The 27,424-nt window shown below is 41.4% G+C and overlaps 1 protein-coding gene and 1 long non-coding RNA gene across 3 annotated transcripts; one reads left to right on the forward strand and one right to left on the reverse strand.

Annotated features, from left to right (window-relative positions):
- Positions 1-829: 829 nt before the first annotated feature.
- FBXO3 (F-box protein 3) lies at positions 830-21,599 on the reverse strand. 2 transcript variants are annotated; one of them, XM_037401854.1, is made up of 11 exons: positions 21,427-21,599; positions 18,332-18,421; positions 14,915-15,078; positions 12,306-12,420; positions 9,522-9,726; positions 8,009-8,054; positions 5,709-5,793; positions 4,741-4,746; positions 4,181-4,296; positions 3,634-3,824; positions 830-1,982 (listed from the first exon to the last, which is right to left on the reverse strand). In XM_037401854.1, the coding sequence occupies exons 1-11, from the start codon at positions 21,531-21,533 to the stop codon at positions 1,857-1,859; spliced, it is 1,251 nt and encodes a 416-aa protein (XP_037257751.1). In that variant the 5' UTR covers positions 21,534-21,599; the 3' UTR covers positions 830-1,856. The 2 variants fall into 2 exon arrangements, with proteins under 2 accessions (XP_037257751.1, XP_037257750.1); XM_037401853.1 differs by having other exon boundaries at positions 4,741-4,863; positions 21,427-21,598.
- A 133-nt stretch (positions 21,600-21,732) lies between these two features.
- Positions 21,733-27,302, forward strand: LOC119154410. The gene is made up of 2 exons (XR_005106453.1): positions 21,733-22,286; positions 22,487-27,302. It is a non-coding gene; the product is annotated as an uncharacterized LOC119154410 (long non-coding RNA).
- The last annotated feature ends 122 nt before the right edge of the window (positions 27,303-27,424 follow it).

Here is a 27,424-nt window from a genome sequence, read left to right on the forward strand (position 1 = left end):
TGGGCCAGAGCCCTCAAACCCTCATGTCACAGTGCTCAGAAGCTGACAGAATAGCATTGTCCTGCATCCTGGCGCCTTCTACAGTAAGCAATAATTACAGTGCCTCTCTAACAACCCAAGGGAGAACCACTCCCTGAGAACAGCAAAATGCCCAAGAGCTGGGAGTGTTTCTGCAGAGCCTTATGCCCTTCAGCTGGTATCACTTAACCAGAACACACGGACCCTGGTGAATTACCAAGCCAGCCTCGCCCATGACATCTGTCCTTAAAAAACACACAACAGACTGACAACACTGGAATAAGTTCTAGTTCCACTGAATCATCTTTTCACTGAGCCTTTTAACAGATGACAAAATTTCTGTGACGAACAAGCATTATGCCACAAACATCACATTTCCCCCCTCACAGTTAACACTGAAGAATCCTCAAAATGGAAACGACTTGAAACCACTCCAGCGATTCACAGTGCTGTTCAGACTTCTGTGAGGGACACATTTTTTTGCTTCTGTTTCACCTGAACAACTGTTGTAGGGATCGTACTCAGTATTTGTTTCTCTACCTTGTACCAGTGCAGAAGATCCAAATGTTGCATGGCACCAGGAAAAGATGAGCACACAGACAATCTAAAACTACGACTTATGAAAAAAACCCAGGTTTTCTGTATCAGCAGTAGCTAGTCAATAACAAAAAACATTCAGTTGGAACCACAGTATGCTGGTTTTCCGCATAGGAGCTACTAATTCTGGATGTCAAAAGGAGGAACTGACTACAGCAATGCTGGTCACACAGTTATTGCTCAAGTCTTGGCAAAGAAGAGTCCCACATAGCACTTCAGAGCAAAGGAGGCAGTTAAATTTCTTTATTAATGACAATGGAAACAAAATAAAAGTTGTAACGCAAACAGATACTTCTTTAAATATAAAGTTTCTAGTCATCTAGTGTTCTGTCAGGCTCCCTTTTTTTTTTTTTTTTTCCTTTTTTTATTCAGGCGTAGTTACAAAAATCCATTGAGGATTTAGGGAACGATACTTCAACATAAATTTGTCACCTATGACAAAATCTGAACAGCAAACGTCATGTGAAGAAAAAAATCAAAACGTATTTACAAATACATACTCCGTAGTCACTGAGCAATTTCTCAGTGACCAACCGGCAGCTTGTGCATGTACACTACATTCCAGAAGGCATTATCCAATCAGAGTCACTTTGCATAAAATTAAGCTAAAAGACAGATTGTCTAAAAATAAGGCCAGTTTCATTCCTAATTTATGCATATGATGACCAGAATTTTCTGGTACTTCTATGTAATTTAAAAAAAAAAAAAAAAAAAAAAAAAAAAAGAGCGTAAGAGCACCTGATCTCACCCAAGTGGGATACACAGACCAAACGGCAAGTTTCTTCTTAGCAGGAGTTAATCAAGAGTAGAAACTCACGAGAAAGGACAAAAGGATACACCTTTTTTGCCATCTTGTCTATTGCTAATTTTAGATGCTTGTATAAAAACAAAGCCCCACACCGTATTTGCAGCATGATCATAAATAGGCAATAGTTTAAAAATGTAAGATATGATTACCTTGGACTACCAAGCTGTTTCACACTTCGGAAAAAAATGAACAAAGCCCAAACGCCTTTTTCCTCCTCTCTCTCCCTCTCCCCTACCCAACCCCACCCCCCACTTCCAAACCAGGGGAGAAAAAAAAAAGTTATACTCTGATGAACATTAGAACTGGCACCAACATTCATGCTAGTTGCCCTGATGTGCAACAGAAAGTTCATTTACAACAGTCAGAAATATTCTTATGCACTAGCCCCAAAGAGTTCAGCTTCTGAAAACAGTTTATTTTGAAAAAATTCCTATCAGGTATGACGTGGGCAGCGTCCAGAAGGTGCAGGAATGTCCAACACTCTACGTCGATCCTCATATTCATCGGTGTCTGTGGAATCTTCGTCTTCATCCACTGCATATTCATTATGGTTTGTTTCCTAATACAAAACACATTCAGATTTAATTAAAAGCTATGCTAGCTAGTTATAAGAAAGCACTAATAATTCCTAGAAAAGTTTGCGTTATGGTGTCAATTAGCTGAAGCTGACATTGTGATCTATGTCCTACAACCAGCTCCTTACAATTACAAAGTTTAATTTGCAACAGAGATAATTTTGCCAAACTACTTGACCTTTAACTCGGTAAATATTCGTTAACCTTCATTATTTCACAGGTACAACTACGTAAAGCCACAATTCAGTATCTTAAGCCATCAAGAAAACAGGTACAGCTCTGTTGTACTTTTATTAAAAATAGTTTAAAAACAAAGGGTCATTACTACTTTTAGGACAGAGGTAAAGCAAAAGAGAAAAGTATTTTTACATTCAGCTGAATGGAAGGAGGTTTCAACTCCCATAAATGTGGGCAAGAGTTGAGATATGCCATCTTCTGTTAGAAACATGACATCCGCTGGCACTTACTGTTAGAGCTGCTGGTAATGAGAATGTCTCAAATCCCTGGAAACACCTGAGAAAGTGTACAAGTAGATGCCTACCTCTGAGGAAAGGCTCAGTGCTTGCACAAACACTTCCAAGTTCTACCTGAATGAGTCACTAAATAAGTGCTATGCTAGTGATAAAATAAAGCATTCTTCTCTAAACATGCCAAAGCGAGAAATCACATTGTTAACCTGCAATCTTCAAAATAAAAACTAGGTTATAATTAACAGCAAGCTAAGTATCTTACTCATTTGCAAAGTCATTAAGTGACTTGATGAAATGCACTTTCAGTGAGAACTAATGATCATCATACGGACTGCTGTCATTTTTAAATTGTCATTAACTGACTTTTTCTTGTTGCAGAAAGTAGATACGCTGTTACGGCCAAAACAGACGAGTGTGTTCATACCAAGGTGGGATATTAAGAGAACTGTGAAATCCAAACAGCTAATGCAATGCCATGTTTCTAGGCACAAATCGAGAACTCTGAAATATGCCCTGGACGGACAGACAGACATACACACACACAGATACATTTCTGTGCATTCTGAGGTGCAGCTGTGTTCAGACACGGAATGGTCACATCCTACCTCTGTTGAGAGCCCACAGGGCCCTGATCTCACTGATACAGCCAGGTCAGACCATCACACCAGACAGAGGCGAGGACTTGAGAAGGAAGACCCATAGCCATGTACAGCATGCTACCAAAGCTAAGGCCAAGGGTCCCGAATTCAACCGGCAGCATTACGTGTCAAAGCAATGAGGATACATGGCTCTCCCAATGTACAAACTGCCTACACTACAGCTACACTTGGTCTTGACTGGTGTGTGTTTTGTAAGGAGCTATCAATATGAATGCTCAACACTGTAATTTTTGCACCTGAAGTGTTTTCTTACTAAAAAACATTCCAGAAACTGAAAAGAATTTATATAGACTGAGTGATACTTTCACATTTCTTTTTTTATTGTTGTTGAGAAATGGTTCTGAAAAAAAGGAGTGATTTTCAAGAAAAGAATCAAAAGTGAAAAACGATAAGACACTGAAGTTTAAACACAGTTACGCTGTCCTATTAAAATTAATGCAAGTGTTCTTGGACAGCAGGTCAGGGCAAAAAAAAGCCAGGATAAGCACAACTGCATCTCCACTTACCATTCGTGCTGTAGACACCTTGAACGTTGGACAAACCATATGAAATCGAGGAATTGTGACGTTGAAGAATTTCTCCTTGTAGTAGAGGCAATGGAAGGTGTAATACCCCTCCATATATCCAGATGTTGTGGAAAACGTAGTACAGCTGGTATATTCATAGACTCTCCCTGGACTGATAATTGGAAACTCCCCTGTTGGTAAAGCGTAAGGACTGAAGCAGAACTACACTTTAACAGTTTGCTAAAGCACTTGCACTCCACAACACACTCAGGCAGATCAATTTATATTCCAGTGGCTGCATAAATGATTCTCAGCAATTGCAGATGTTAAAAAACTGTCTGAAGAGTGGTTACCTATCAGGGTGGTCAGACATCCCTTGCAAAACAACTTTAAAGACAAAACAGATGGATACGTGTCTTTCAAGCTACAGAATGACTACAACCCTCTGTCACTATGATTAACAGCGAATAACGTAACTTTAGTAACAGGTACATTAAACACAAACCCACTCTCTCTACTGGGTTAGTAAAAGCAATCTTTTACATACCGACTACTCCAGGACCCTGAACTTCTTCTACATCACCTTTGGCATTTGTTATTCTCCAGTACCGACTGTCCAGCTGACAAGCCTTCTCAGGAAGAGCATCTTTGGACATTTCGATTCTAGAAGCCAAACGCCATACTTAGTGCATATGTAACTACTTTCATACATTTAAGAAATGCTTTAGTGTCCTTGTGATCTCTCTCAAAGTCGACTGGGAAAAAAATCCCACTAAGGTAAAGTATACGGAAGCAGTGGTTGGGATCCATCTCCGTGTCTCTGCTTTGCTATCTGTTGTTATTTACCCCTTTCTAAATCACAAAAGCTACTTGTAACTTCCCCCCGCCCCATCACTGTATTTTACCAATTACCAACTTGACTGGTACTTTGCATACCTGACCAGGTAATGATTCAGTATTTTTTTATTAAAAGTACAGCACGTTGTGTACTTCCTATCCATTTTACAATGTTTTTGAATGCCATGCATAATTTTGTCAAAACTGATGCTTTGAATGTTACATAGGTCTTTCCTGTGTTACAAGAGTTAATTCAGTTGTTATTTTTACCTGATTCTGTAAGTGAAAAAATAATGCGGTGGATGTACAGAACTGAGTTCAGGTAGAAAAGATGTGGACACAGAAACAGTGATATCTCCTGTGGTAGCAACACATTCTTTATCATGCACATACCTAGAGAAAGGAAAACATCAACACTGCAAATAGCTCTGTACATTCAATACAAAAAACTGAACATGTAAAGCGATTAGTTAATTCCTAATAGGAATGTCATGCTAGGTTAAAAGTAATTCTTAACTTTTCATTTGGCAGTTCAATAAAGGAAGTACGTATGCAGAGTCTTCGCAACGTATACGGCCCCATCACCTAAACTCATACAGCTGTGGATCAATTTGTACCTCCAGTAATGCTTCTATTAAGCCAGATGTGTAATTTGATCTGAAGTCAATGAAAACACACTTTTAAATAAGGATATGTCATTACACTGTTTAAAAAATAAAACCTAGAAACTCCTACAGCGAATTAATTTACAGATCAGGAACTTGGTTCTACAGCATCCCAGTTTGACAGAATTAAGGGTCTTGCTTGTATTTAGAAGAAATTAAAAGTGCATAAAGATTCAAACACAAGGACAAGTCCTGTTTATTTACATATTCAACAGTGTTATTTTACAGACCAGTTCCCTGAAAAAAAGTGTTTTTTTAGTAACTCAGAATAGTACTGCAGCAGCATACTCATGGCAAACAGAATAAATATGCTGTTAGCTAAACTTCAGATCCGTTGTAACGCAGAATTCTGGTCCTGTCAACGCAAAATTACAAACTCTGAAGATTCTGGTTAAAAAAAAGTTTCTTTCAGCATTCTGTTTTACAGCTTTATCTTCAATAAGCTTCACACGCCTTCTCCTCTCTCCACCATCAACTTTTATATCAGATACCTGTAACTACTTGGAAAGAGGTCAGCATTCTAAAAGCAGCATCAAAACCTTGCACTGAGGTTACAAATCCCAGTCACAATACCTGAAAATCTGGTCTCTGATGATAGGATAACCACCGGTTACAACCTTGTTTACGTAGGATGTAAACCATTCCAAGTAGGATGTACCTAGATGTCAAAGAAGAAAAGTGTTCATAAGGACAGGTATGTTTACCACTAAACACATTGCAATAAATACTTCAAGAAAAAAAGTTTAAAGCTTTGATTATATTTATAATAAACTTTCAGACTTAGATGAGTCAGTCAATATTCGAGACCATTCTAACAACAGAGATCACTTGGAAAAAACAACCGAGAACTGAGAGTTAAGGGTGCACACTCCAGAAACGACACAGCAAAGAACCTCTTACCCAAGTATTTCACATTATAATCACGGTCTTCAAATGTTGGTGTGCCTTACCACCTGGTTTCCTGCTCATGATGGGCTGTTACTGGGAAAGACAAGTATAGTGGCCTGTGCTACTTGTATAGCTTTTTCCAGCTATTTTACCTACAAGAGGCATGCAAACCTGCCGGTGGGTTTATGGACTTCAGTTCTGAAAGCCAGGTTTCCATACAAACAGAGTTTCTAAGAAACATGCTAGCAAGTTGCAGAATTTCCCTCTCCTTAAAACAGGAATAAGCCATAAACACACTCTGCGCTTCTGCCACAAACCCAGAAGTCTAAGGCTGTATGTCATGCCAAAGAACCTGGGATTTTCATACATCTACCACCACTGCCTGAGAACAGCTTTTCATACACCTACAGCCATTATTCAGGAACAGCTTAATTTCTAAGTAGACAGTCAAGCTGCCACATCTAACTCTCAAAGAAGAGAGTTTCATACAAGACACACCAGCTCTCCACAAAGAACTTCTCAGCCATAAATCTTCTAAGCACTGCAATATGGAGTTCAATAGAAAAGTAAAGTTCTTCAAGTATTTGTCAATGCTACTGATACAAAACTGGATTTAAGCTGAAATACTAAGAAATCATTATCCTCACCTTCACTGACATCTTATCATGTACTACCACTCCTGTTAGATTAAGTGTACTTACCACTTCTTCCTTTGAGGAAGAGCTATGTGTACTGCCCTTTGACCTTTTGGAAGTCTAAGAAACTCCAAGTTTATTATCCTCCTCGCTACCACTAATCCACAAAATGCAAACCTTGTATGAACTAACTCCGACTGGAGGAAGTGGACCGATTCACCCCGCCACCTTCAAAATGACAAGATAAATTCTCTATATGAAACTTCCCTCCAGATTGCAATAAGCCAAGATTAACCCTTTCAGTCAATGGCATATATTTAAATATGTCAGATCACCTCACCATCCGACTCAACTCTATAGAAGCAGCCATCCTGAGCAGCAACACCAATTCACCACAGAGTAGCTTTAAAGTATTTAGGTAGAAACTCTTGTGTTCTTGCTGTATCTTTCCTATGATGTTTCTAAAGCACACAACGCGTTCTGCAAGACCTTTGTAAAACAGGTTGACTACTTCAAATTAAAATCAGTTCATGCAATCAATCAGTACCAAGAAATCAGCGTGGCTAAGAGTTTGACCACCTTCCACCAGCAATGTACAGCAATGGTACAGTATTGCTTAATGTGGTTTCTCACTGTAATATTAACACATATATCCTAAGGAATACGCAAGGTTAAATTTTATTATTGATTTTGGTGTCATCTGTTATACATCTGCTTTCCCACCGAGTGAAAGGAATTTAGACATAGCCACAGTTATCAGATGCCAGTGGATTAACAAAAAGAAATAATCAAAACACTATTCCAATCAATGTACATGTCAAGACAGATGATCACAACACATTACTACATAACTAATTACACAGTTTTCCCCTTCCCTCCTTTACCCTTTGAATAAAGCAATCAGGCAAATAAAAAAAAAAATCCAGAAAAGTTTTTTTCTGCAGCTATGTTTATAGTTAGTTAGATTTCATCATGGGATGCAAAATATTTTCAACTTCCAACGTGGTTGCAAAAATCACTGGGGGGTGGAAAAAAGTAGATTCTTTCTATCCACTTGGGTGTTGTATTTAATAACTGCTTACATCACCCCCACGATGGCTAACTTAAAAGGCATCTTGTTAGACAGGTTAATATGCTGAATGATTTGTATACAAGACACATAGAAGGACAAGCTTTAATACAGGGAACCTGCATTTCATTTCAAGTAAAAGCTCATGTTTTAAAGTAGGTTAGTGTCTTACAGGTAGCACAGAAAATTCAGAGTGCTTGCTTTGTTCAAGTCACACTGACATGCATTTTCTAAACAGCACAATTACAACACTTTGTGGAATATTTTATCTAAAGTGTTACCTGTAATGAACATATCAATAGCAGATGGATTGCGAGCCATTTGGTCCTAAAAAGGGAAAGAAGTTTGTGGATGTATTAGGAGGAAAGCATTAGACTTTCAAGGTTAAAATTCAACACCTGAAATATAACATAGGAAACACGTTCCTGATACTACCTAAACCTAAAACCTGGCTGCTCAATACATCATGGTACTCCCAGTTAGATAACCAAACATATAAAACACACATGCCTGTTCCTGTGAGCACTCACTTGATCACTGAATACACAGCTTGAACATTCTACTAAGGCTCATGCACATAAAATCAGACTTAAAGCATCTTTCACAAAAACAAGGCCTCCAAAGTACTGCCTTCAAACAGAAGCACAGGAGAGACTTCTAGAGATGATCAAACCCCTCTGCTCGAGGCAGGGCTAGCTGCAGCACATTGCCCAGGGGCTGTCCGCTTGGGTGTTGACTCCCTCCAAGGACACAGGCTACACAACCCCTCTGGTAGCCTGTTCCAGCACTCAGCTGCACTCACAGTAAAAACATTATTGTGTACATTCAGGTCAAGTCTCCTGTGCTTCAACTTGTGCTCACTGCCTCTTCCTCTGTCATTGGGCAGGCATCAGTGAGAAGAGTCTAGTTCTGACTTCTTGAAGCCCTGCTGCTATCAGATATTTATAAACATTGCTAAGATTCCAAGCATTATCTAGAAGGTTTTAATACTTGGTATAATAAGGGAGGATCTTAACATCTTTCAAGTGATCCATTATCATGGCATATCATAGAAATCTCATTGCTACATGCTTTGAAAACAAACTGCCAAGAACTCCATAACAGGATGAAGATCCCCATCTTTTTTGTTTGTTTGTTTTTTGTTTTTGTAATTACAAGAAACACCCTTTACTCACCGTGCTTTCTTAGGCAGGGGGAAAGTCATCAGGGCACAGGTAAGGAAAGAGAGGGCTAAAATCTCGTTAGGTATAATATCCTTAAGCTTCACTACCAACACTACACCTACCTTAAAATATTACAGCTATAAGAATTACAAAAAATATTCAAATAATCACATTCTACAAAGGAGCTGTTCAAGAGGAAGAGTAAGTTTTGCTTACAAACCAGGGGACATCATTTATTGTAGCAAGTTTACATTTAACATATCTGGGGGAGAAGAATATATAGATGCTGACCTTCCATAATGGAGAAGCTTTTCTTCCTTACAGAAACAGGTACAAGAGTATTTGAACAACTTTAATTAATACCTTCCAATAAGGTTGTCCACCATCAGAAACCTACAGAAATTGCTATAGCCACCAACAATTTCACATAAATTTCCTTCACTTACAACCATTCCACTTCCAGGCTTTGATGAAACACAGATGGGAATTCAGGGGCAAGTAACAAAACTAATATGATCTCTAAGTATTCACTTTCTGCTACGTAAAATATTTCAGATATCCAATAACATGCAAAGGGACACCATCAATCATTAGAAAAGCACATTCACAAGTATAATCATATCTTCCTTACTGGACATTGATAGAAGATCTCGTATTTATTTCGTCCCTCCACACTCTCCAGGGCCATGTATTGGCTCAGGCCAGTATGAATGCAAAAAGTAAGAGGAAGACATTGCTTCAGACCTAGCCTCTGCTGAAAACCTCCCGCTGCTGTGTCGATATCCAGCAAGTCTTCAGAGCGGTAGTGGTTCGACAGTGCCATGCTCCCCATCAAACTTAACAGACAACAGCAAAAAAAGGAAAGATAAATAGAAGATACCACTCACAAGGCAAAGAGAGCTTTAAATCTTTTGTAAGCATGGATTCTATCGATGCTTTAGATGCACATCAGACTTAGATCAAGTCCAAGTCTAATATCCAGGTGCTGAACTAGGTTATTAGTTCACAACATCAACCTTCACAAAGGGAGGCTTGATGGCCCTAAGATAAATACTTCCTTGTATGCTTTGTGCATCTCAAAGCACCATTTTAAACTGCGCTGCTGATTCCCATCATGTCTGCAACTACTTCAAAGAAGCCGCTCACAGCTGATGCAGCTTCCTGTAGTAGCATAATGTAACAACTACTGTCTGTATCTCAAGCTGCATGCAAGTTCATTTCAGTACTGTCAAAGTGTCCATGATTTTTCAACTCAAATACCAAGCTGCTACAATAAGTGTCATTGATCAAAACTACAGTGAGCAAGGTGCTCCATGTTTTGGAGAAAAGGTTGAGAAGCAAACAAGTAAAATGACCGTTGAGTCAGAGAGATTATAATCTCAGTATAAAAAACTAAGGCAGACAGACACAAGTAGACATACACAAAGCCATCAATTGTCTAATTTTTTCCTCTAGCTTTTTGTAAGCATCACAGAAAAGGATGGGATTTTTTACTTGTCTTTGACAGTAAGGAAGTGAGATCAGAGACAGCAAAAAGAGCCTCTCATACATAAGGAAAGTATATACATTTGGAAAAAAGTAGTAATAATCTGAAATATGTAACAAATTAGGAATGGAGGTAAGCATTGGAAGCTAAAGTTAATATTGATGTGAATGTCAGGCTAGATGAGAGCTAGGGTGAAAAAAAAAAAACCCAAGCAACCCACACTCAATGTAATAAAGGGGCAGACAATAGAAGAATGATAAAAAGCAGTAACATGATCAGATTAATCAGCTGTAAGGGCACACACTACAGCAGTGCGCTTAGCAACGAGAGGAGTAAACAAACCTGCAACGTACACCCCCCCACCTATACTCTCATCTGCTTTGCCTTTCACTGATGTTCTCAGATGTAAACTCTTGCGGATGCTTTTACTAGCGTTATGAAAGCAATGACTCAGGCGCAAGCTGCCACACGTCAGCATGACACAAGCTGCTCCCATCCTGGGCAACAGGTTTCACCCCTCTTTTTCCTTACGTAGTCTTGCCTACAATCAGCACGTTGTACAGTTTAAAAACCAAAGTGAACATCCAAACACTGAAACCTGAAGCACCTAACAATGATGACTAGTCCCAGATCTCCTCTATTTCTGATCTAATATACCAACAACTTGCTGCACGGACTTCCACTACCTACACCTGATCTTTCCAGCATTCACCTCCCACAGGGAAGCAAGCCTGGCCCCAACCGTAAGTCCACACCCCTTCTACTCACACTGTGGCCACCTCTCTTACTCCAGGGTCCCATGTCAGAGCTAACTAGTTCCCCAGTCAGTGCTCCACCAACAAGGTTTGCCAACCTGCATGTAAGGCTCAGGCCTTCGCTCTGAGGGCACCGCAATGGCCCACAGCCCACTGGCAGCTGCTCAAGCTGGAAGGTGTGCCTGAAGGCATATGGCTGCTTCTGCAGCCCTTCCACAGGCACACCAGCACAGTAGAGGCTCTGTGGGAGTGAAAAAGTAGTAGGAAGAGCAGGAAGCACACAAGATACAGAGCTCCATTAGAAGTCTACAGAACTAGGGTACCTATCTCCTCTCTAAAGTAAGTCCCTCCTGCAAAAGAAACAGAACTAGAAGTCATTGTTATGATTGCATAAAACTAATTCCCATATCCCTTCTGCACATACAACACTAGAACTGGAGAAAGCTGCACCTGCCTTACTAGTGAAGGTTTTGGTAGAGCAACATGAACGCATTGCCCCCTACAGACACTGCAATGATTTGCTGCAGCTTTCCATCTTTTGCTAATGTTTGCAGGGCTTTATCAAGTGCAGACCTGCTAACTTTTCCTATAGCTGGAAAACAGGAAACTGGAAACTATGTTTGGCCGTTTGCCTTCTAACCTTAATGTAAAAGGAGTTTTTAATTGCTGAAACCACATAAAATTGTAAAATCTCCTACTGATAAAACTTATTTTGAAGAACTGACATTTTGATTCTACTTGAAATGAATGCTCGGTTTAAAAGTTATTCCCTAACCATTTTAAAGAAAAAAGTTACTAAATAATGAAGCCTGAAGAGTGCAAGAGGCTAATTTACTTATGTAGTACAAAGCAAAACCTCAGGGGAGCAACTTCCAGCAGTATGATTAGAAGTCTAACAGTTGGAAATGTTAGTTATTAACAAAAAAGAAGTTCTCACTAAGAAAAAAAATTGAAATATAAGAGTAATTGAGCAATTAGAAATCTACACTGTATTTTCAATTACTTCTGAGAATAAAAGACAGCCAATGCTAGAAGTGTCACTTCAGGCACTCAGTTACAATACATTTAAATGCTTCACTCATCCTGCTCAGCAGACATTTTAACTTTTTAATAAACAAACTATCCGAGAAATACAAAAGGAATTAATTACATAGTACATAATTTCATTCCTTACCCAGGAACAACCAGCTTCTGTCCATTATGAATACGAAATGAACATCGATAGTCATCAGGGAGTTTGCAACCTATTTGTGCTTCCACTGCATCCAGATCTTCCTCCCGCACACTCTCTGTGTACGAAAAGAAACAGTTATTAACTGGCAGTTTTGGAGTGGGAAATCAAGAACTGCTGTGCCTACAAAACTCTCAAATTTGATGTTGATTCACTGCTCTGCCCCCAAATGCCCAGTATACCGTTCCTGACAAAGGTGAATATTGGAGTTTGTGTTAAGAGCTCTCCTTTAAAATGATATTTCACATCATCTCATCAGAGCTGCATGCCTAGAAATAAGGCAAAACCTAGCCACATTCCAGACATAATAGCATGTTTTCAATTGTCAAAGAGCATTTTATGTAGCCCCAGCAACCTTAGCATTATGGATTTTTCTTTTTTGTTATCACAAAAGGAATATATATTTCAAAGTATTTTGCCACTTATAATTCAAAGTGAACAAACAGACATGCAAAAGCTAGGTAAATTCAGTTCAACTTTGGGATGCAGCTGTCTAGTAGCACATTTTCAAGAATCTTCCACTGATTAAATTCAGGCTAATGGCCAGAATCACTAAAAAGCAAGTACTACAAATAAAAGCATGGAACGTGTGAGTGCCTCGATCAAATGAACATGGACTCAAGTCAATATTTGGTGACAATATTATATGCTAGGTGGCACAGAAAGAATACTACATAAATTTGAAAGGAAGCTGATTACATTAACTGACTACTTAATACAGCATCAATCTCCAGTGAAATGTCAACAGGCCTGACTTTAGCAGAAAGTATTTATAAAGTGAAATGAACCTTCTCCCCACAATATTATCATTAGCTGACCGAGTACCCAGTTAAAACTTTCAGGCAGTATTGATTTTACTCTTTCATCATGCTAAGGGATGCTTCTTTCAGTTTCCAGTCCAATCAGTAACAGAGAAATGTTGGCTGCAGGCACCGTTCACCTGGAATTTGAAGCAATAAACGGGTAACGGGGATTTCCAGATCAACTGCAGCAGAGGGAGCTGGGGACTAACGACTCTTACACCTCCACAAACACTTTGTGGGCTTTCCGGATCCTCACTTCTAGCAAAGATCAACTGGGTGGCCTCTGTGGTCTGTTCCAATCAAGGTTTTTAAGCTGATTTTTTTTTTTTAACCTCTTTTCCTATTCATTATCCGTTTTATTTATATGGTATAATTTAACAATTCATTGAAACAAGATCCTGTACAAGTGGTATTAAAAAGGCGTAAGTTACGGAAGGAAGAGCTCCTGCTAAAACCTGCCATCACTATACAAGCATGGAAATCGATAATTTTAAATTTATTTTTGTCTTTCTGTAGACAAAGAGAAGCTTCATTGCACCAAATTCCTTGGGAGGATTTTGAAAGTAAAACTGTGGTAAAATCTGTTCAACACCTCCAATGCAGATACTTTTCAGTTTTATTTAAAAACTATTTGACTAGCAATTCAGTGGTTCTGTATACCAGAGTGAAGGGTATATTTTCCACAGAGCAGCATGAAAGTTACAGAAATCAAAGCATGTATATCAAGTACTATGGCCTGTGTTACTCAAGAGTTCAGGCCCCATTTAACCCTTTTGGCTTTTCCTAAAAAGGCATTCCTTCACTAACACAAGTAACAAAATAAAAACCAACACAGTAAAGTACAAGTTCCTAACCACATTCTGTTATTCACAAATATTTAGCAAAACTTAAGAATTCAGCACCATCCAGAAAGCCAAGAAACGTGCACAATTTGCACAGGAAAGAGATCACTGTCTGTAGACATCTCAATTGCACAGATGATGTTAAATCAAACATCTTGGTCTAACAGTCAATTCATACTGACATGTGAAGTACAATTGAAAATGTAAAAGCTATTTTGATACCAGAAAAGCCCAAACTCACTGTATGTCTTGCTGTGTAAGATTTATTACGCGGAACACTGGGAATTACTTCAAGTATTAAACCACACACTTAGTCTGAAAACAGAATCAGGAGGGCAGGAGGGAAGGGTAAAAATTCTTGTTCAGCCACTAATTTACTTTCATTAGAGGAACGCAATAAGTCCAATAGAAGGAAAAAAAAAAAAACCCCTTTTTGTTTGGCTTTAGTTTAAAATGCCTGCTTTCATGTGAAAAGTGTTTTAATTAGGTCTTAATTAAATCTCACAAATAAAATCACACCAGCAGGTCCCAAGTCCTTGAAGTAACGGGATTATTAAACTAAACAAACAAACAAACAAACCAGTCATAGCAACAGAAGACGAAAGCAGTAGAACTGTATTCATTTCCTGATTATCCATAGATAAAGAAGACTGGTCACTATAAAAAAATAATCTTGATTTCTTCTCTGAAAAGAAATCTTGAGGGATCTATGGATCATGGTAACTGGGCAAGGGCTATACATGTAGTCTGATTTACTTATTTACTGGAGGGGAAGCAAAGGCACGTTTACTTGATTTTCAGGACTCAGGTAATTGAGGCACACACCTAGGATGAAAGCAGTATGAAGCTTAATAACAGACACTGTCATGTAGCCAGCCTACTACAGAAAGCAGGTATGGCACCATACCTTTCAAAGAACTAATCATCCGAGGACACCGCTGGCCTAAGTATTTCTCTAGGTCATCCCAGGCTTTCTTCAGTGTAGCATAGTATCGGATGTATCTTCCCAGGTCAGAGTAGGTACTGATGAAGATGGCTTTCCAGCTCTGATTTCGTTGACTTTTTTCCTCTCTATGTGGGCATGAAGAAAATCAGTTCAAATACTACCCCAAAAAAGCCCGACTTCTAAATCCAAGTAGTTAGTATTTGTTATTTGGCAGAAACAGTATGCATAATATTAAACCAGGAACACTTTCAGCCACATGAAGCTGCACAACTCAATTAATTCCAGCACCTATTCAACAGCAGCTTGGAACAGAATTAGGAATCATTTGGGGTGCTTAGTGTCAGCGGAGAACGCAGACACAGTATTCCTTTAAACAGAGTGCTGTCTATTATCCAATCTTAGAACTAGCAAATAGCTAATTCACATCACATTTCACACACACACAGAGGAAGGCCTTCCAAGAAAAAAAAAGATACAAGTTTTTTGTTCTACCGCATTAGTACAAACTCCTTTATTTACCCAATAAGAATTAAAAGACCAAATCAGAGTTAAGGGAGAACTCTGCACTGACCCATAAAGTCAGTTTCTTAATGAATCACTGGATATTCAGTTCTCCTCACAGGCACAACAGCAGGCTCTGGGAAGACAGGCTGCCAAAAAAGTGCCGACTAACATCTGACAAAGGATGCTTGCCTCCAAATAGTAGCAGTCCCTGAATTTTTGTGTTAGGATATATTCCAGCTCCTCAAACTCCTATCAGCATGCTGAATCTAAGAGATTTAGTACAGTTTCATACATATAAATAAAAATGTAACAACTGAGAAGTCTTCAGATCACATTTAGAATCTCTCTAGCTCCGAAAAGGAGAGAAGAACCTTACTTATTGAAGAAGAGTTGAGGGGAAAAAAAGTAGATTAATCTGGAAAGTTGGATAAACTAATGTCAAAGCAAAGAAATAAAAGAAAACTCAAAGTGAGTTACATCTCAGCAGGTGTCAAAAGTTTCTGCTTATTTTCACCCTCCAAATGTCATATGCAGAAATTACCTATAGCCTTCATTCTTGTTTCTTCCTGGCTATGGAGAAGCCAGCATCTCAGAGACCAACCCCAGATCCAGTTCTCCTTAGCAAAGCCCTATAACCCCCTAATCTTCCCCCACACACACACCAAGTTCCTTTCCCAAAGCATCAGGTATTCAGTTTGAATTTTCCATTTCCTTACCTTCTTTCCCCTGCCCCCCACCAGATTTTGGATGCTAGTAAGAACATCGCTTAGGATTTTTATGCACGGAATCTCAAGGCAAAATTTTGCAAGTTGCATTACATCTTCATAAGCTGCATATAATTAGAACGTGCACGGTATGTTTATCTTTGTGGATTCAGCTTTGCTTGCTGTTCATTTTTCATACACTCCATATGATATAACAGGGACTATAAACTACAAGTCTGGAAATGTTCCTAAGATTACCTTCTCCACCCACTTACGTATATATATTAACCCCTTATCACCAACTGTTCTGCCACCTTAGGCTACTTGTGTAATACAAGGAGCACCTGCACAACCTCAATAATGGAAAAACACATGGAACTGATCACTGAAGTCATAAGTAGTTAATACTCCTCACAATTTACAATCTATAAATAAAGACATTGTCTAGAAAACAGGACACACAAAGGGGATAAGCAGTAACAAAACTGGCTGGTAATTCACTTCAGCCAACTCAAAAAGCTTTCTCAGCTCTTGAGAAAAACATCCTTTTTTAGCAAAGATGTGGATTGATACCTTTACAGTTAGCTTCCACTTAAGAGACAACCTGAGTTCAATGCAAGCAAGCAGAACAGAAAGTGAGCTTTTAAAAACAATTCAACATCTCAAGAGCAACGTGTAAAATCTTTTACACAGCCCAGTGTGACTCCCCTGGGAAAACAATGAAGAAAAACCTCCTGGAAAGCATTTCTAAAAAGACAAGAAGGTGATCAGGAGCATTCAGCATAGATTTACAAAAGGGCAGTAATGCCTGACCAACCTGATAGCCTTCTACAATGAGGCGACTTGCAGGATGGATGAGGGGAGAGAGGCAGATTTACTAATTTTCACTAATTTAGTGAAGCCTTTGACACTGTCTCAGTTAGTATCATCACAGAGAAGCTGACAAAATAAGGGTTTGATAAGTAGATATTGAGGTGGACCAAAAACCGGCTGAACAACCAGGCCCAAAGGGTGATCAGTTGGAAACAAGTCACTTGTGGTGTTCCCCTGGGCTCCATTCTAGGGCCAATACTATTTAAAATCTTCATTAACGACCTGGTTGACAGGACAGTACACGTTCACCAAGTTTGCAGACGCTACAAAACTGTGAGGAGTGGCTGATACAGCAGATGGTTGTGCAGCCATTCAGAGAGATCTCAACAGGCAGAGAACAATCTTCTGTACCACAAGGCAAAATGCAAAACCCTACACCCAGAGAGGAATAACTCCAGACACCAGTACGTGCTGGGGGCCGACCAGGTGAGAAGAACCTGGGGCTCCTGGCAGACACCGTGAGCAAGCAATGCACCCTCACAGAAAAAGCCAATGGTATGCTAGGCTGCAAAAAGAGCAGCATTGCCAGCAGATCAAGGGAGGTGATCCTTCCTCTCTAGTTGGCACTGGCGAAGCCACATCTGGAGTACTGTGTCCAGTTCTAGGATCCACATTACATGAAAGATACGGGCGTACTGGAGCAAGTCCAGTGCAGGGCCTCAGAGGTGACTGTGGGACTGGAGCATCTTTCACATGAAGAGAGGCTGAGAGATCTGGAACCCTTCTGTCTGGAGAAGGCCTGGGGGATCTTATCAATGCACACTGTTAACCTCATGGGAAGGAGTAAAGATGGAGCCAGACTCTTCTCAGTGCTGCCCACTGATAGACACTGGACATAGTCCTGGACAACCTGCTCTAGGTCACCCTGTGTGAGCAGGGGAGTTGAACTAGAGGATCTCAAAATGCACCTTCCAACCACAACCATTCTGTGATCCCAGCAAGAGCTACCCTTGACACAGCCATCCAGTTGTACCCTTCATAATTACAGCACTCAGAGTATTACCTTCCTCCTTAGAATACCTGGTGTCTGATAAGGTCAAGCTGCAGTTTCTCCTTGAGCCTAGGCACTAACAGGTCACCTCTTCTCAACCCAACCATAAAACCTTTTAACACCTGTAAATTCATGAAGCTTTTCTAGGAAATTAACATTTTGGATACCTCTAACCTTTCATCGGTTTGAAGCTGATAAATGCCAATTCAGTCTTGGAGTTAGTAGAAGTAACGCAGACATAAACAGACAGGACGATAACATAAGCCTTATTTTCATAGAAAAAAGGCTTAAAACAACTAGACTTACTCTGAAATAAGCCAGTATTTCTTGCAGTGTCTTTTCCACAACGGATCATGGCTTGATAGCTGATTTAATCTTCGACTTAAACAGCAGCAACTATAAATATAAAATAATTTAATTTGATTGAAAAAGAGTGGCGAAACAGGGATAAATACTGACCCGTATTATTACACATTGTATTCCCATGAAATAAATGCAGTTTGAAAGTTACATAGCTTTCCTTTTTAGAGTTGTGCTTACAATGGTTAAAAAGTCTTCATTACAGGCGTGTAAGTCATGAACTACCTTTCTACACACTTTGAGAACTGTCAGCAATTAAGTAATTTTGTAAAGCAGGTCATCCTGTAGAGCTACTCCATCGTAAACATTGTCTGAAAGATTCTGGTGTGATTCTGCTCCACCAGTGGTAAGCACTGCAGCAACACAGGCTAGTTATGATTTAAGTTGCTTTCTTACCTGGATTGTCAGTCTCTACCTTACCTTTTCCATTATTTCCAAGCTACAGAAACTAGACAGTTTGAGTATTACAAAGTTACCGTCCACTTTAAGTTCTTTAAACAACAAACTTCATGACCAGCAATGATGACAGACACAGGGAAAAATCTAAAGGATGACAGACCTGGAAACTAGTACTGCAAGCTCACTCTAATAAAGGCCCTATATAAGCCCCTGCCATTGTGTTACAGGTAACATTGCTAGTTCAAGAAGTTAAAAGAATTATACCCTGCACTATGCAGTGCTATTGCAAATGCAGTATTAAAAAAACCTGTAGGATATAGGTCTAAAACTGTCCTCAGAAATCATTTAAGTTAATCCTGGCTTGATGCAAGGAGACAGCAAAAGCTAACCCATACTTTTGCTGCCTGCGAAGTTGCTTTTTAAAAGCAGCACAGAAGTGCCATCAGATACAGTCTGTTCTTGTATTTACTTTTACAGTTATAAAGTCTTTCTTTATCTGGTATCGACAGCAAGACATTTCAGTGTATTTATATGAAAAGCAACGATTGCCTCATTCAATCTAACCTGAACACCAGACAATAAACCTTTTTTTTCTTCAGTGTTTGAGCTGGATTATCAGTTATGCTTCAAAGAAACTCCCCAAAAGACAACAGCAATTTAGATGTGGCAATATCACTTCCTCTGGTATCCTGTTCTAACAGTTAATACGTGTATTTTAATGCCAGTGATCAACACCTACATACCCCAAATGAGGTTACTGAACTTCAGCTTCCAGTTACTACTTTTTGGGGCTTTTTCAGTATAGTTCAGAAACTAGTAAGTAGGAAAGACCAACTGTGTAAACTGACATAGTTGCACACTGAAATAAAGATGCCTCTCAATTTTGGTTTGGTAAGTAAAATCAGCCAAAGTCCAGGGCTGGTGAAAACATTTCAGACTGAGACTGCAGAATTATTTGTATTTAACTGTTCAGTCTTTTTCCCCCCTCATCAATATCCATTATAAACTGTTTAATTTTGAAATACTAATACAATCCTAACCTCTAAGAAAGTGATTCTCCTGCGTGCCCTGCCATTAACCCTCCCCTCCACAACGACACAAAAGACATAAAACCATTCACTTCAAACCTTGACGTTTGGCTATGGAAGAACTTCATTCACAACACGGGGATTATTTTTTTTTTTTGGGGTGGAGGTGACAAACAGAAATATCCCAAAGTCAAAGCCCTTGCAGAAATATATTATATTGGTCTTTATCAATCAAATCAAGCTTGTAATTTCTGGTAGGAAATAAGTCCATAGCATCAAAGGAACATGTGGCTTCAAACATGATAAAGATGCAATTAAAGCCATTCTCATTAATTACAGAAATATTTGGTCACCTGTCAGCTTTTCCATTATTTAAGAGCCACCACCAGACTAACCAACCTGTGGAATACCAGGGAGACCGTAACATTTGTGATGGTCGGTTATCTGTATGTCCTAAACCAAACGGCAGCAACTAGAGATTTCCTCAATTAACACTTTGACTACTGCAAACAGCCAGCTATGCAAAACTGCCATTACCGACCGTATAAATAAGAACCCCACACAGTATTTAATTATGCTTGCCCAGCAAAATCCACCTCATTTTGTTAAGCACATAACAAAAGCAGGTAGTGCCTTTACTACAGCATCAGCAACTACTGCTAAATCATCCATACTGGATTTGTAAAAATTGTTTCATTTTTGCTTATGCTTAATCTCTTGTCGTTACCGTAACAGATTTCTGCTGGCTGCCTTGAGCTTTCTTGAGTAGTATTTATGGGGAGGGGGGGAAGCAAACAAAAACCATTTTGATGATATACTATTTTACACCATCTACCCCTCTCTCTCTGATTAAATTCCGTGGTTCCAACCCGTGCCCACGCCTGTACGTCACGGGTGAGGGTTTAGCTACAACACCCTCACCCCGCTGCGTGCCGCCCGGCCCCAGCCACCCGCCCAGGTGTCCCACAGGCGCCGGCAACTTTCACCCACGTCGTCCTGCCTGAGAAGCCGTCCTATTTCATTTAATTTGCTTTTCCTCAAACAACAGCTCCTTCAAGTCGCGGGACGTATTGACTGGCAATAAGACCGCCCTTTGTTTGCCCGCAGATAGGCAACAGTTTCAGAGAATTAATGATTTCACTCCAGTTACGGGTTCACCGTCTCTACATTGTCATTTCGCTATACATACAGCCAATATATAATGGGGGAGAGGAAAACAGGCAACGTTTCCTTGTACTAAAAAAAAATAAAAATAAAAAAAAAAAATAGGGGCAAATATCGGCGGAGAAGGCCGGCGTTTGTCAGGGGAGGGAGCTGCAGGAGCCGGCCCCACAGCGCAGCTCCGCCGGCGCCTGCCCCAGCCCGTCCCCCCGGTGCCCGGCCCTGCGGGCGCCCCCACCCCCGCCGCCGCGGCCCCTGCCCGGCACGGCACGGCCACCCGCCACCGAAAAGTTGTGCCCGCGCTCGGTGCGGTGCGGCGCCGCGGCGGCCGCCCCCTCCCTGCCGCCTGCCGCCGGGCCCCTCAGCGCCGCCGCGGCCGGGCTCGGCCCGGCCCGGCCCTCCCCCCCCGAGGGGGCAGCGCAGCCCCGGGGCGGCGCCGGGCCCGGCCCGTACCTCATTAGATCCCGGTAATCCAGGAAGCTGAGGATGAGCAGCAGCGGGTCGGTGGGCAACAGCTCCAAGCTGAGTACTGACGGCTCCATGTCCAGGGGCGCCGCCATCTTCCGAGACGTCCCGCAGCTCCGCCGCTCGCTGCCGCTGACGCGCCCGCCCCTCACGCCGGCCCGTTGTCAGCCGCCGGGCCGGGGGGGGCACAGCGCCCCCTGCCGGCTGCGGCCCGCCCGGCTCCTCCTGCGGGAGGCGGCCCCGCGGCGCCATGGCGGCGAGCGCCGGCGGGCGGCCTGTGGCAGCTGCGGGCCGTGAGGCGGAGCCGCCGCGCCTTGGGGAGGCCGGGCCGCCGCTCTCCGGCCTCGGCTGCGGCACGGTGTGGGGCTCCCCCCAGCCCGGGGCCGGTGTCCCCAGCACCCCCAAGCACTCCTGGTGGCCGCTGGCCCCCGCGGTTTGCCAGCTGGCGGGAGCCCATCTTGTCCGTGTCCCAGGCAGCCGCGACTCAGCACCTGCCCACGAAGCCATCCTCTGCTTTTAACGAATATTAAGAGATCAAGCTTCTTAATTTGCTTTCCCAAAACAAAAATAATCCGTGTTCAGCTGGAGTACCTGGCCCACTGAGCCCTGCCGTGGGTACGGGCTGGTAGGATGCGACTGTGGACGTCCCTGGAAGATGCGGGTACCGACTGCTCCACCATCGGGCTGCTGGCAACTGCGTTGTGGTTTTCCGTTTGCCGAAGGGATAAGAATTAAGAATTAATGTTATAAGGGCACTGATGGGACAAACACCAACCCGCTCATACAGTCAGCCCCTACAGGCTGGTGCTAATGGGTGATGAGAATCCACGAGGGCTGAGATTAAAAAGGTAATGGTACACATAGATGGGGAAATAAACTTACTGAGATGAATAGCATCAAAACAGAAAAATGCGTCACATCTTCAGGGTATACATGCATGTACATACTTGTTCAAGTTTCCTCCACATTTTATTGGAAAGAAGTATGTTTTCAGAGAACACATATTTTCATTTTGTTATAATTCATTTCCAAACCCCACATTTTCCAGAAAACTATCCCTAGAACTGATTTCCTCTAAGACCTTCAGGGAGGATTCCAAGTCCTGGCTTTGCAACGGGAATCTGGAAATAGTTTAAAACCTGAGGTCTTGTGCTACCAAGCTCCCTGTGTGAAGAAGCCCAGTGTCTCAGACATGACTGCGTCACCAAACGTTGGCCCTGCTGCAACCTCTGGAACCCAAACCCATGGCCACGTCCTTTCCTGAGCACAGACCACAGCCCCACCAGCTTCCAGCCACAAAGTCTCGAGTTGAGTGAAAGTGTGTAAAGCCTGAGATTTTGCAGGTGAAACATTTCAAGCTCTACAAGCAAAATCTGTTTGCTTAGCAAAAGTAACCGTTAGATAATACGGCCACAGAAATAATTCATTTATGATGCTATAGTCCTATAAAACTGAGAATCCCAAAGCATTTTGCAAATGGTGAATTAAGCTCCAAAAGCATCCTCTGAGGCAGACAAACACTAAATAGATTACATTTTATATGGAAAAAAATGGACAATATGTGACAGCTGCAGAAAAACACAGAATAGAAACTACTCTTTTTATGTCTCTCACTTTTAGTGAGTTAAACATTCTTATTTGAAAGAAGCAATTGTTTCTATTGCATGATTTTACACTAGTAATCCTTGCAGTGATCATCTTCCATTCAAAAACCAGGCAACTCATAACATCACCTTTCAGAAGTTCGTAATGGCTCTTACATTTTTAACTATACCTGCACAAAAATGGCCAATGAACATAAATGCCTCCAAATCTGCACAGCACCAAGGAAATTAGGGGGTTAAAGAATGGGGGATCATCACAGACAGTATATGCTGCTACAGAGAAACAGCTGAATGATTTCAGAAGTGCATGGAAAGATGAGAAATTAGGAAAAGTACTTTGTCATGAGACTGCAGGCTTGGCAGATAATACTGGTGATAATAACTGGTGTGTGCGTATGTTTGAGGTGGGCACTTATTAGCAAGGAATGGAGTTAGTACTGTTTTGTAAATACTACTGGTTGTCCGAACGGCAGCAATTACATACTCATTCTTACCTACTGCCGTTGCAAAGTGTTCTGGCTTGAGCAGTCTGGGAATTGGGTTTGCATTTAAATTTCCACCACTGCTAACACCGCGGAGAGTGGGTGAGGATAGCTCCACATCCACAGCTCTCAAGGTCTCTAGATCTTTGTGTCTTTTCTGAGAGTTAGCGGGCAGCCTTGGCAGCCGCCAGAGGTGTGATTGCAGTGTGGGCAAATGTATCCAGGACCAGCGTTACTCAGAGGCTTAGGCAGCGGTGACAATGGAGGTGGAGTGGCCTATAGTTCCGTAGGAGTTAGTCGTAAAAATTAATTAGCCCCACTGGTTAGGCTAGGAGCTCCTCAAGTGTGCATCGAAGAGCTGTCGGTTTACTTCCCTGATGAATATCCTAACGACTGCAAAGAAAACATGGTAAAAGAGACATATCTGTTCCTGAAGATGAACAAAAAATTTGCAACAAACAAGCAAACAAAAGCCCCAAAACCAAAAGCAAACTTAAAGCCACTTAAAATTGTAGCATTTAAATGTTTTACCCACAGCAGGCTTTGTGTTCTCCATCAAATAACTGACAGCGGCACAAACTGTGGATGCAAGTAAGTTATCGTGGCATTTTCCCAGCTCAGTCTAGACACAAAGGTTCTTTTCCACTTTAATAATGGAGCCTAGTTTTTCTTCTGTTATCACCAGTCATAGAGCCCAAATGGCTAAATATATCAGAGGTATTCCTCAGGCTGAAAATTTCTCAGACTGCTTTGTGCATTCCATGTTTCATCTTTGAAAGCAGATGAGGCTTTTAGCATCCTTCATTTATTTTTACTTATTGAAAATCTAATGAAATGACACGCTAGGGATCTTTACCACTGGGTGCTGAGCGTCTCTTGAAATTCACTTAATGACCTAAGATCTTAGGGCAGGGGGTGGTCAACATTTCACAAGACCAGCTTCTTAGTGCTCTAAATGTACAGTAATAAATGGGCAAAACTGAGACTTTGAGGGGAGTAGACAGCTTGGGGAATTGATAATAAGAAAGATGCTGAGGTCCAGGAAATTTGTATTGTTATTATACTGTTACTATTGGGTTTGTTCTTTACCATAGTGAAGATACAATAAAGTCAGGGCTTCATCGGAACAACCAGGCAATGACCTTTGCTTGGAAATCTGATCATCTAAAATTAACCAGAACACAACGAGGGGCTGTAATAAAGAGCACAGAAGGAGTAAGGTAAGAAAATTTAAAATGGGAGTTGTATGATCACGCAGTGACTCCAATGAATCACATAAATGTAAAGATCGTTCAGCAGTCCTATGGAAGGTGGGGGATTTACATATGAACCGGTAACCAAATCCTTTATATTCAAGCTTCACAGGAGTGAATCTCAGATGAAATTTGAAAGGTGACAGGGAGGCAGCTAAAGGGATCAGAGCCAGAGTTTCAGTGAAATATGTACGTGAATAAACTAAATATTACGTAGGAGCTTGTTGGACAGTTTAGTAACAAATGGGATATCTGTCAGAGTACAGCTTGAGGCTGCCTTCTGACAGAATGAAACAACAGTTTTTAAAAAAATCCCTTCCTCATTACTGCCATGTAGACCCAGCCAACAGCAACGCCCCTCTGGAATCTCTCTCACACGATGGCAAATTTGCCTTGACAGCTCCAAGGTCAAATGAAGTCGAAGGAATCACCAAGAATTCAACCAATGGACTTTATCCAGCGGTTACAGCGAAAGACTCAAAGCAACCATAGTGGGATTCTGCTCTCAGCTTTCATCCTTCTGGACCGTACAAGGAACGCCACGTGCAGGTATCCAGGCAGGTCCCTTAGCACGGGAGGTTGCAAGCTGCGTTGGAGCCTCACGCCCTCGTGCCTCTGACCACTGCGGATCCTGATGCAGGGATGAGCTAGGGAAGGAGCACTGTGGCAAGATAACTGTGGCCAGTCTATCTGGAATGGTCAGGTGGCCCTACATGGATGCTTTTGTCTACATCGGTCATAAATTTGTCCCAAAGCCACCTCTGGTCCTCCCCTGTCTTGCACGGCACAGCTCAAGGTGCTCTGTGACTTCAGGCTTGTCTTCTGTTATTAGTGAATCTTTTTGTCTCATATTCTTAGCTCCAAAATGGGTCTAAAATATTTGTGTGTGTTTGCAGAGTTTGGGATGCCACTTACAGAGTAATTTTGATAGACTGGGATTTTTTCTTCAGATGAAAGATTCCCCGTTGACACAAACTGGCATACCCAAGTCGTATTCTTTCCCATGGCTGCTTAGCTCCGAGGTGGTTTTCCTTTCATATCATCCTCTTTCACATAAATCAAATATAAGATACTGCTACAAATGTAAACATTAACCTGTGAAAGTATAAACCCCGAAGTTTACTTATTTTACAGAGCGTGAATAGCATAGAAAAACATGATTGTTGCCTCCAAGAGCTAACACATGAAATTAAGCGGATAATGTAGAAGAGAAACTCAGTGCAGTGGATAATCAGGAGGTGCCTTCGTCAGCAATGCTAGTACCCGCTTTCAGGTTTTCATACACACTTCTGCATGCTGGATTAATACTGATAGAGAATAGCATGGACAAAGTTCACAGGAGACCAAGACGGCTAATTTCAAATTTAACATCGTGAAAAAAGGCAGTGATAAAGCCTCAGGAATATTTATAATTTCATGCTTAGAGCGTTTTCACTGGCTGTGATTCATGATGCAATGACATGATTCACAGCCTAAGGGATGTGTGAAAGATCCCACTGAAAGCAAGGATCGGAGGAATATTGCATGATCTCGTGGAAAGCACCGGGACCCTCCTGTTTTGTGTGGGAGCTCAGAAGGTCTTTCTTTACCTGAGAAATGTGGAGAATAACCAGGCACCCCTAGAGAAAATTCTGCTGCTACTGAGTCTTTCCAGACCTAAAAAAGCCATCTGCATGAACCAGATAGCAGCTCACTTTTCAGCTCCACAAGCTCTTTCCTTAGATTATTAACTGAGATTGCTAATGAGGCGGCCAGGCCAGTTAGCCACGGCCACAGTGGTGGGGTTTTTGGCTACAAACATCTGTGCAGCAGGAACAAGGCTGAACTCAGCGGACATTCGTCAGATGATGGCAACAACAAATGACTGAAGTGTTGAGCTGGATTTGAAGAGGTAGCACAAAGATAAAAGACTCCAGAAGCCCTCTGCAATTCCCTTAGTCATCCATTCCCACCGAAGGCTTCTGTTTTGAAGTTTTCAGGAGGCCTGGTGCGACCTTTGGTTGTCCTTTTGGTCAGAGCTCTTATCTGTCTAGTGCAGACTTGGCCTCTTTTTGCTTGTACTACTCAAAAACAGTTATTACGGGATAAACAAACTGTATTTGCTGATGCACGTTCTCAGTTTCCTTATCAGCTGAACAACACGCTTCTCGTGCATGTTGGGTCAAACTCACTGCTGGTCCAGCTCCAAGAATTCCGGGGCGACTGCACCAGAGCTTATTCGGTGCTCGCTCACACCTACTGACTGCAAAAATAACCCCATAACCACACCGTGATGGAGCATTGCCTTACGAGCCAACTGAGCATTTCCCAGTGTTTCAAAGCATCCTTAGGTTGATGATTACAGATCCTAGACCTTCTTAATGAGAGAGCAACATGATCTCTAAGCACTGTTTTGGGTAGCTGTCATGATGCTCCGGGATATTGTCAGATTGAAGCCTATGCATCTTATTAAAGCAGAATTTCAGTTTTACTGTGATTGCCTCTTTATAAGTAAATATAATTAAATCACCTGTATCTCAAAACCAGTTCACAGTTGTTGCAAAATACATTGGTAAAGTCACCTGATATGAGGTGCAAAAGATATCTGAGGGGAGAAAACAAAACCCTTAATCCCAGCCCAAAATCAGGGTTCTAAAAAAGTCCAAAA

Source organism: Falco rusticolus, chromosome 10 (assembly GCF_015220075.1).
Source record: "Falco rusticolus isolate bFalRus1 chromosome 10, bFalRus1.pri, whole genome shotgun sequence".
In the NCBI taxonomy this organism is placed as follows: Eukaryota; Metazoa; Chordata; class Aves; order Falconiformes; family Falconidae; genus Falco; species Falco rusticolus.